Here is an 11,962-nt window from a genome sequence, read left to right as displayed (position 1 = left end):
GTCTTGTATAATGTGGAGTTCTTATGGGGAATGTCATAGTTTGGACCCCTGGAAACTCTGGTTCCCCCTTTGTTCTCAAGGGAGAACAAAGGAGAGTCGGTGACTAGCTACTACAGCAAGAAAACCTGCAGTACTGAACAGAGACACCAGGGAGGACCAGAGTTTTAAACTCCTGAAAAATAAAATTTCAAACCTTTCTATATGAGAAATTACAAGCATAAACCCATAGAAGTTGATATAACAAGGCCCCCAGAACTCCTATTTTCACTGATTGGTTAAGATTTCCTGTCAAAACCAGTTCACAAAGACTGAGAGAGGTGGCTGGTTTTTCTTTCTTTCTTTTATTAATTTAAAATATTTCATTTTGTTTAGTTTGAGATGGGGTCTTAATGTTGTTTGGGCTTGCCTCAAATTCCTGGACTTGAGTAATACTCCTGCCTTAGCCCAGTTTCCTAGGACTATAGGCATGTGCCACCTCACCTGGTTCACTGTTTTTAATGCACAAATCTCAGAGGGGAAAAAAAAAAAAAAAAAAAAAAGAAAAAGGTACATGAAGAAACAGAAACATGGCCCAAAGGGCAAACATAAATCCCCAAAGAAATGGCATCTATGAATTACCTAACAAAGAATTCAAAACAATCACCTTAAAGACATTCAGTGATCTATAAGGGAAAATGCACAATTAAATTAGGAAAACAATGCATGAAAAAAACAAGATTATCAACAAAGAGAAACTATAAAAAAGCAACCCTGAAACTGAAGAATATATCACTAAATTGAAAAATTCACTAGGGGAGTTCAACACCAAACTTGAGCAAGTAGAAGATTCAGCAAGCTTGAAGATAATCAATCCTAAGGGACTATGGAACATCATAAAGAGGTCCAATACACAGACACACATCTTCTCCAAGAGAAGAAAGAAATAAGAGAGCTTATTTGAGGAAAGTATGGTCCCAAGCCCCCCAAATTCAGGAGTTAAACATCAGTCTCCTAAACTGGATAGCTGACTATATTTTTAAAGGATTTAAATTTATCCACTACTTAAAGTTATTTTTGTTCAGTGAAGAAATAAACATGAAAAATATTTACCCTGGGTGCAGTGGTATACATTTATAATCCCAATGACTCAGGAGGTAGAGGCAGGAAAATCAAGAGTTCAAGGACAACTCAGTGAGACCCTGTCTCAAAAAATAAAAAGGGCTGGGGATAAAGCTCAGTGGTAGAGTGCTTTCCTAGTATGTGAGAGGCCCTGGATTCAATCTCCAATACTGGGTAGGGGTGGGAAGGGTAGGAGGAGAATCAAACCTGCAGCTCTGTCTTATATGGGCCTGGTCTGAGGAGAAAAGGTTATAAAAAGGGACAATTTCCCCTTAACACTAATAAATTCCTATGACAATATATTAAAAAAATTTTTTTGTAGTTGTAGATGGACATCATGCCTTCATTTTATTTATTTTTTTATGTGGTGCTAAGGATCAAACCCAGTGCCTCACACATGCTAGGCAAGTATTCTGCCACTGAGCTCCTCTATGTTAAGGGAAAATCACATTAACTCTGTCCTATAACCCTAGGAAGTTGCTATTTTAAGTGGTTTTTCAAAATCATGATATAAAAGTAATATTAGATACTCTTTAAAAACATAAAGTATGGACCCTAGAAAAATAAATCCACATACAAAAGTTTGCCTAAAATTTCAGAAGTTTTACAGCTTGTTTGAAACCCATCCATATATGCCTAATATATCTGTGGGAACCTCAGGTTCACACAACTTGAGTACTGTTTTCTCATGCCTAAATTGAAGAGGTAGGATAAATGATCTATGAAGTTCTTCCAGCTGAAGTGCAATGAAGAACAAAATCTAATAATATACTAACCTATTTGGAATACTTGCATGGGGAATGGGATGAGTTGGTTAACAGAAAAGTCAGAAAGAAGTTTTGTAGTTATTAAAGCATAAGAAGATTATGACCACAAGTTAAGAGGAGAGAGCTTCCGCTATCCTTTAAGAATTTAAGAAAATATGTGTATAATTTCATAGCAAAATCCTGAAAGACAGCACGAAGAGAGAAATACTAATTAAACATTTAATGAATGTTCAAGGTATTAGATAAAAAAGTTTATAATTTTTAATAAATGACGTTTTACTTATAAAGTCAAAAGTGAATAAGTTTACATTAATAAAAACATACAATTTATGAGAGGAAATTTCCTTCAATAATTTTATTCTTTGCAATATATATAAATAAATAATACAATTAAACTTTTTAAAAAAGTGTTACCACATGCAAGAAGAAGGTATAGCTGTCATTATTCTAAATTACTGGAATAAATTAATTTGTTGTTCCTTTATTTTCTAATTCTAGTGGCAAAGTGAAAAATAAATTGAAGTTAAGTTGGATTGTGACATCACTGCCATGAATAGACACATATAGTAACAGCATCATTTCCAAACATGGAATGCAAGGCCTCTAGAAAAGTGACAGAGGGGAGCCTATTGAGTTTTGCACTCGGGTGCATCTTTTCCTGAGGTGTACCAAGGTCCTGGCTTAGGATCCACACATTCTGCTCCTATGGTTTGTTCCTCTGACAAAGAAAATAAAAGCCAAAATTAATCCTGTTAGAGAGATATCAGTTATCTGTGGTCTATCATGGTACAAAAATACTAAATAGAAAATTCTAAAAATAAACAATTCAGAACTTTTAAATAGCATGCCACATTGAGTGGTGATGAAATTCATTGTTCCACTCCATCCCACTCTGGTGTATCCATGCTGTATGCATGTGCTACCACACTCCAGTCACCTGGCAGCCATCTCAGTTACCAGATGGACTGTAGCAGTATTGCCGTGTCTGTGTTCAAGTAACCCTTATTTTATTTAACAATGGCCCTCAATTGCTTAAAATCTTTCAAAGACTACTTCCACCTACTCTCAGGGTAAGTAAAAATTCCTTTATGTAATTTATGGAAGTCCTGCACATCTGACTTACCTCTTTCTCTCTTTGGCCTGACTTTATCCACGTGATTGCTAGACTGTTCAGTGGCGACACCACATTTCTCTACCCCTGGTCGTGGTCTCTCTTACACTGGGGCTGTCACTGTTTCATCTGCCTGAAATTTCTTTCCCTCCCCCACTTTGTTAAGCTAATTCACATTAGTCTTTTATATCTCAGTTCCCTTCCTGGAGGAAGACTTCCTCAATATTCCTAAACAACAACAACAACAACAACAAAAGTACCTATTATATGTCTCATAGACTTTTGTATTTCTAAAACTTTACTTAAAAAAAAATATATATAATTTCCCCCTGATTTATGATTGAGTTACATCCTAATAAGTGCATTTTAAGTAGAAATATCTGAAGTAAAAAATGCATTTAATACCTTCATCTATAGAATGTCATAGCTTACTTATCTAACCTACCTTAAATATGCTCAGACCACTGACATTACCCTACAGCTAGACAAAACAATCTAACACAAAGCCTACTGGTGAATATTGAATACCCTGTGTAATTTTTTGGAATACTGTCCAAAACTGAAAATCATAATACTTACATGGGTATGCTTTCACACCACTGCAAAGTCAAAAGATCCTGTGGTTAACATAGTAGGGAAATACTGTACTACCCATACTATGTATACATACTGTAGTAATATATTAGGGAAACATCTGTACTTGATTATTGTCTGTACTTGATTATTGTCTGGTTTATTTATCAATGTATCATCAGAGTAGGGGTTCAAAAGATTTTTCTCATTAAATGAATAAGTACATATCGTAATCTATCATCTGGCTTGTGTAAAATGAATATGTCAATGAAATGATAGGCCCACTGAATTGACTTGAAAGCCTTTTTAGTAGCAGTTTTGTTTATAGGGTAGTTTCTTTATGTCCTTGATTTGTTGCTTGTCTATCTTTGGAGAAAACTGTAGAGGCAGAATAAAGACTTCAGTTGGTATAAGAGTGACTACATGTCATTGTGCTTTGGAGAAAAACTGACTTTCTTACAGAGGGTCAGCAAACAAAGTCTGTGCACTGTAGCTTGCTTAACCTAATTTCTTATCTAAACTTGACATTTGGGGCCAAATATTAAAGACAAGTTCCAAATGTTATCCCCTGGCTTCCAAGTAACCTTTATATTTACTTACCTGGGCAAAGGCCGAGACTTGAGTTATCAAAATAACGAACTGGATGAGGTGCTGGTAAAGACTTGGATCGGTTATCAAAAAACCAAGATTTTGGCGATTCCTTTGGTACAAGATTTTGTACATTTTGTTCCTTGTATTGAGATGGTATATTTTGTATCTTTTTAGAATCTGTTCCAGTCACTTTGGGAGATTTTGGAGAATTCTCACAAGTTACTTCTTTGCAAACCTCTCTTTTAAGGGTTCTTTCCTTCCAAGTTTTGACCTCATTGGAAAGATGCTGGTTATTGCTTAAGTGTAGGTAAGAAAAATACATAAATAAATAAAAAGGAAGATTGCTAGACTGTTCAGTTCTTAAAACGTATCCACATAAAAAAAATCGATAACAAAAAACTGTGGTGAAATATACTTAACATAAAATTTACCATTTTACCACATTAATATTTTAATTTCAACCTAATGCTTTTTGTTTGGACTATTTCCACAGTTCAAAAAGTGAAATGGGTCTATATAAATTGAATAATTTCAGTAAAACTTGTCATCATGGAGTTTAAAAATTCCAAGTATAATACTATGTTTTCAAATTAACTGATATCATCTGGATTGATTTGTCTATTGATATTTTGATGTAATAATTTAGTCTTTGATGTGATAAATTAGTCTTTCTGGACAAATCTTGTTTGATGAAGCTTTATTTAAAAAATTACATTTCTTGGGGGAATCCAAGATGGCGAGCCAGAGGGAGCCAGCATTCTGTGTTGCTCTGTGACCCAGGTCTCACCTAGTGGGAATACTGCTTCTCTGAGAGTGATAGGGGACCCCTAAACAGCTGCTCTTGCACAGAAATCACCAGTGCTGTGCCTGCGCAGGGCTCTGGGGCTCAGTGTTGGAGCAGGACTCCAGGCTCCTGTCTCCCCCCACCCAAATACTAGCCCCGAAGCATTAGCCCACACAGAGCTCCCGAGTGTATTAGCAGGATCACTGCATCAGCACAGGTACAGAACTCCCAGATGCTTCTCCACACCAACACAGTACAATCAGTCACTACCCACCCACAGGAACTCCGTTGCCACTCCCTATAGACCCCATCTACCAATGTGAGACTCCCCAAGTCGCCTCCATCTTGTGACTGACTCTGTAGCTACTGCCATATTCCCCTATGCGGTAATCTACCTGCACTCAGAGACATCTCACGGGCTCTGAAGACAGCCAAAAGCCCCAAGGCTGCATGCCACAGAGCTCATCTCTGAACACATCACACACTATTGCCAGGCTTCCTCCACCCGACTAGGCCTGCCTCCATCTTGGGATACCTTCATCACTATGTTTGGTGGGGGCAGCTCCCAGATTGGAACTTCCACTGACCAGGTACCCAGTTTCCAACTCTCGCCTCTTCCCAGTGGCCAGTAACCCAGAACAGTAACTACCAAACACGAAACAGCTCTCAGCGGGATGGGTGTGCAGTGCGACCAGGGCACTGCCCAAGAGAGCCCCAGTGGGAGAGGTCCCTAGAAGGAGAAGGTAAGACAGTGTGGAGGCTAATAGAGAGACCAGGAACTGGGAAACCTTCAGGCAAGATAGGGAGATAGGACCAGGTGCCCAAGTCATAGGAGCGGAACCAAAAAGAGACCCTTGAAATGCAGTCTCCCTACAGGGACTGGCGGGTGCCACACCTCACATCCAGGTGCCCTGTCCCAGAACCAGCATTCCCACCCTGGTTACTTTCACCATCATGAGGGTGGAGATACCATCTAACAATAAACCCACCTACTGAAGGGAACGGGAAGCAGGAAAGAGACTCATCTCCAACCAAAACAATTAACAATCCTAGTTTCTTCCTTCGAGATTTAAAAAAATTTTTTTCATTATTATTATTATTATTTTTTTACTTTTTTCTCTTTTTCTTCTCCCCCTCTATCTCCTACCCTCACATCCTCAACATATGTGAAAACAAGTACTTCGTATCAACTAGGATTTTGAGGACTGGAACGTCTGAATAGTATATTATACTGGTGTTGAATATGCCTTTTTTTCTTCTTTTTTTTCCTCCAATTTTTACTATTTTAATATCCTTTATTTTTCATAATACATATGTATTTGTTTTATGTACTCTACTGTCTTCCCACATACTTGTCTACCCCAAACTACTTCCTATCTATTCTCTTGCTACTAATGCTCTTCATTATTTCTCTTCCACACTTCCTAAGATATACTAACTCTATATTCTCACATCCTGCCTCCTCAGCATATCATCCTACACCTCATTCCCAGTTCATTGTACACCGTCAGAAACTGTAAACCCTTTTACAAACCTACTGATTACATTATAGATAATAATCAAATTCAACATTTCTGTACATTGTGACCAAACTGTATAGGTCTTATTGGCAATGAATTGTTTATAGGTGGTATATTGTTTATATTGGGATCTGTTAACATTGTCCTTCCCCACAAAGGAGATATATTGGAACCCTACAGGAACACCATAAGCTTATAGGGTAAAAACAATAACACCCTGGACCCACAGAGCCGAAAAGGAAGATACACAAGCAAAAGGGAGAAAAGTGCCCCAAACAAATCAAGACACCACATTATTAGAATCATTAGCAGCCACAGCAGAAGAAATGACAGAGAAGGAGTTTAGGATGTACATGGTTACAATGGTCTGTGAATTAAAGGATGGTAAAAGAGAGCAAATACAGGCAGCAAAAGATCATTTCCACAAAGAGCTACATAAACAGATACAGGAAGCAAAAGATTACTTCAACAGGGAGATAGAGGTTCTAAAAAAACAAAAACAAAAACAAACAAATCCTTGAAATGAAAGAAACAATAAACCAAATTAAAAGTTCAACAGAAAGCATCACCAACAGAGTAGACCACTTGGAAGACAGGACCTCAGACAACAAAGACAAAATATATAATCTTGAAAGAATGTAGACCACACAGTGAAAATGGTAAGAAACCATGAGCAGAACATTCAAGAAATATGGGATATCATAAAAAGACCAAATTTAAGAGTGGTTGGGATAGAGGAAAGCATAGAATTTCAAACCAAGGAATGAACAATCTATTCAATGAAATAAAATCAGAAAACTGAAGAATGAATTGGAAAACCAAATTCAAGAAGCTTACAGGACACCAAATCACAACAGATCCATACCAAGGCACATTATAATGAAAATGCCCAACTACAGAATAAGGAGAGAATATTAAAAGCCATGAGAGAAAGGAATCAGATTACATATAGGGGAAAACCAATTAGGGTAACTGCAGATTTTTCAACCCAGACTCTGAAAGCTAGAAGATCCTGGAACAATGTATCTCAAGCTCTGAGATAATAGATGCCAACCAAGAATCTTGTATCTAGCAAAATTAAGCTTTAGATTTGATGATGAAATAAAAACCTTCCATGATGAACAAAAGTTAAAAGAATTTACAGTTAGAAAACCAGCCCTACAGAACATCCTTGGTAAAATATTCCATGAAGAGGAAACGAAAAACAATGAGAATCATCAGAGGGAGGTAGTACCCTAAAGGAAAAACCAATCAAAGGAGAAACCAAGTGAAGTTAAATACCAAAAATAAGCAAAAGTGGCTAGAAATACAAATAATGTCTCAATAATAACTCTGGATGTTAATGGCCTAAACTCACCAATCAAAAAATGGATTTAAAAAAAAAAAGACCCAACAATATGCTGCCTCCAGGAGACTCATCTGATAGGAAAAGACATATACAGACTGAAGGTGAAAGGTTGGGAAAAATCATACCACCCACATGGACTGCAGAAACAAGCAGGGGTTTCCATCCTCGTATCAAATAAAGTAGACTTCAAGCTAAAGTTAATCAAAAGGAATAAAGAAGGACATTTCATACTGCTCAAGGTAACCATACACCAAGACATAACAATCATAAATATATATTCCCAAATCAATGTAGTATCTTTGTTCATCAAACAAATTCTTCTCAAGTTCAAGAGTCAAACTGACCACAACACAATAATCTTGGGTGACTTTAACACTTCACCACTGGATAGATATTCCAAACAAAAGCTGAACAAAGAAACTATATAACTCAATAATACAATCAATAACTTAGACTTAACTGACATATATAGATCATTTCACCCTTTAACAAGTGAATACTCTTTTTTTTTCCTCAGCAGCACATGGATCCTTCTGTAAAATGGACCATATACTATGACACAAAGCAACTCTTAGCAAATATAAAAAAGTAGAGATACTACCCTGCATTTTATCAGATCTTAATAAAATCAAATTAGAAATCAATGACCAATAAAAAATAAAAATTACTCCAATACCTGGAGACTAAATAATATGCTACTGAATAAACAATGGGTTGCAGAAGACATCAAGGAGGAGATTAAAAATTCTTAGAGGTAAATGAGAACACAGACACAACATATCGAAATCTCTGGGACACTATGAAGGCAGTACTAAGAGGAAAGTTCATTGCATGAAGCTCATTCCTTAAAATAAAAGAAAGCCAACAAATAAATGACCTAACATTACATCTCAAAACCCTAAAAAAAGAAGAACAAATCAACACCAAAAGCAGTAGAAGTCAAGAAATAATTAAAATCAGAGCTGAAATCAATGAAATTGAAACAAAAGAAACAATTGAAAAAAATTGACAAAACAAAAAGCTGGTTCTTTGAAAAAATAAATAAAATTGATAGACCTTTAGCTATGCTAATGAAGAGAAGGAGAGAGAAAACTCAAACTACTAATATACGTGATGAAAAAGGTAGTATCACAACAGACACTACAGAAATACAGAAGATAATTAGAAATTATTTTGAAAACTTGTACTCCAATAAAATAGAAAATACCGAAGGCATGGACAAATTTCTTAAGTCATATGATTTGCCCAAATTGAATCAGGATTATATCCACAATTTAAATAGACCAATATCAAGCGATGAAATAGAAGACAGAAGCCTAGTAACCAAGAAAAGCCCAGGACAGGATGGATACACAGCTGAGTTCTACAAGACCTTTAAAGAAGAACTAAAACCAATACTCTTCAATTTATTTCACAAAATAGAAAAAGAGGGAGTACTTCCAAACTCATTCTATGAGGACAATCTCATCCTGATTCCAAAACCAGGCAAAGACACATCAAAAAAGGAAAACTTCAGACCAATATCTCTAACGAACATAGATGCAAAAATTCTCAATAAAATTCTGTCAAACACAAAACATATCAAAAAGATTGTGCACCATGATCAAATGAGATTCATCCCAGGGATGAAAGCTTGGTTCAACATACTGAAATCAATAAATGCAATTCATCACATAAATAGACTTAAAGATAAGAATCATATGACCATCTCAATAGATGCAGAAAAGGCATTCAACAAAATCAGCACCCCTTCAGGTTCAAAAAGCTAGAAAAATGAGGGATACCAAGGACATTTCTCAACATCATAAAGGCTATCTATGCTAAGCCCCAGGTCAACATCATTCTAAGTGGAGAAAAAAGACCCTCTAAAAAGTAGAACAAGACAGGGATGCCCTCTTTCACCACTTCTATTAAACATAGTTCTTAAAACACTGGCCAGAGCAATTACACAGATGAAAGAAATTAAAGGGATACGAATAGGAAAAGAAGAACTCAAATTAGCACTATTTGCTGATGATATGATTCAATACCTAGAAGACCTCAAAAGTTCCACAAGAATACTTTTAGAACTAGTAAATGAATTCAGCAAAGTAACAGGATATAAAATCAACATCCATAAATCAAAGGCATTTCTGTATATCAGTGACAAATCTTCTGAAAGGGAAGTGAGGAAAACTACCCCATTTACAATAGCCTAAAATAAAATAAAGTAAAATAAAATAAAATACTTGGGAATCAACAAAAGAGGTGAAAGACCTACACAATGAAAACTACAGAACCCTAAAAAAAAGAAATCAAAGAAGACCTTAGAAGATGGAAAGATCTACGTTGCTCTTGGATAGGCAGAATTAATATTATCAAAATGACTATACTACCAAAAGCACTATATAGATTTAATGCAATTCCACTCAAAATCACAATGGCATTCCTCTAGAAATAGAAAAAAACAGTCATGAAATTCATCTGGAAAAATAAAGAGACCCAGAATAGCTGAAGCAATCCTTAGCAGAAAGAGTGAAGCAGGCGGCATCACTATACCAGAACTTAAACTATACTATTGAGTGATAGTAACCAAAACGGTGGGTATTGGCACCAAAACAGACTAATAGACCAATGGTACAGAATAGAGGATCCAGAGACTAACCCAGAAAATTAGAATTATCTTATATTAGACAAATGTGCCAAAAACATGCATCAGAGAAAAGATAGCTTCTTCAACAAATGATACTGGGAAAACTGGATATCCATATGCAACAAAATGAAATCAAACCCCTACCTTTCACCATGCACAAAACCCAATTCAAAGTGGATCAAGGACCTAGGAATTAAACCAGAAACCCTGTGTCTAATAGAAGAAAAAGCAGGCCCTAATCTTCATCATGTGGGATTAGGTCCCGACTTCCTTAATAAGACTCCTATAGCGGAAGAATTAAAATCAAGCATCAATAAATGGGATGATTTCAGACTAAAAAAATTCTTCTCAGCAAAAGAAACAATCAGTGAGGTAAATAGAGAGCCTACAACTTGGGAACAAATTTTTACCCCTTACACATCAGAAAGAGCAGTAATCTCCAGGGTATAAAAAGAACACAAAAAACTAAACACCAGAAAACCAAATAACACAATCAATACATGGGCCAAGGACCTGAACAGACACTTCTCCGAAGATGATATACAATCAACAAATATATGAAAAAATGTTCATCATTTCTAACAATTGGAGAAATGCAAATCAAAACTACTCTTAAGATTTCATCTCACTCCAGTCAGAATGGCAGCTATTAAGAATACAAACAACAACAACAAAAAGGTACACTCATACATTTTGTGGGACTGCAAATTGGTGCAGCCATTATGGAAAGCAGTATGGAGATTCCTTGGAAAACTGTGAATGAAACCACCATTTGACCCAGCTATCCTACTCCTTGGTCTATACTCAAAGGACTTAAAAACAACATACTATAGGGACACAGCCATATAAATGTTTATAGCAGCACAATTCACAATAGCTAAACTGTGGAACCAACCTAGATGCCCTTCAGTAGATGAATGGATAAATAAAATGTGGTATATATACACAATAGAATATTACTTAGCAATAAAGGAGAATATAGTCATGGCATTTGCAGGTAAATGAATGCAGTTGGAGAATATAATGCTAAGTGAAGTTAGCCAATCCCAAAAAACCAAATGTCAGATGTTTACTCTGATATACGGAGGCTGATTAATAGTAGGGTTGGGAGGGGGAGCATGGGAAGATTAGAAGAACTCTAGATAGGGAAAAGGGGTTGGAGGGGAAAGGAGAGGGCATGGGGGTAGAAATGAGGGTGTCATGAGATGGATATAATTACCCTAAGAACATGTATGAAGACATGAATGGTGTGAATATACTTTATATACAACCAGAGATATGAAAAATTATGATTTATATGTGCAATACGAATTACAATGCATTCTACTGCCATGTAACAAATTAGAATAAAAAAATTTTTAAAAATTACATTTGTTTCATCTGACCTAATTTCTGTTCATTTTTTAGATCTATTCTTAGAGTTTAAGTTTTTTATCACCAGACTCTCTCTCCAACACCTAGATTTGCTCTTTCATAATGACCTTTTACACTTGTTAGCTTTGTTTATAAAGTAAAAGTAAATAGGCTATGGTAACAGA

At 36.0% G+C, this 11,962-nt stretch overlaps 1 protein-coding gene across 1 annotated transcript in view; it reads right to left on the bottom strand.

The window, feature by feature from the left end:
- Nucleotides 1-2,283: 2,283 nt before the first annotated feature.
- Nucleotides 2,284-11,962, bottom strand: part of Cenpe (centromere protein E) — an 82,173-nt gene continuing 72,494 nt past the window's right edge. The window contains exons 39-40 of the mRNA XM_071614846.1: nt 4,150-4,436; nt 2,284-2,583 (exon numbers count right to left, since the gene is read on the bottom strand). Coding sequence (XP_071470947.1) covers nt 2,492-2,583; nt 4,150-4,436 — 379 coding nt within the window. The 3' untranslated portion in view covers nt 2,284-2,491. The remainder of the gene's footprint in view (nt 2,584-4,149; nt 4,437-11,962) is intronic.

Source organism: Marmota flaviventris, chromosome 7 (genome assembly GCF_047511675.1).
Source record: "Marmota flaviventris isolate mMarFla1 chromosome 7, mMarFla1.hap1, whole genome shotgun sequence".
Taxonomy (NCBI): domain Eukaryota; kingdom Metazoa; phylum Chordata; class Mammalia; order Rodentia; family Sciuridae; genus Marmota; species Marmota flaviventris.
Note: the sequence above shows the minus strand (reverse complement) of the source record. Positions and strands in the feature narration are given on the sequence as shown.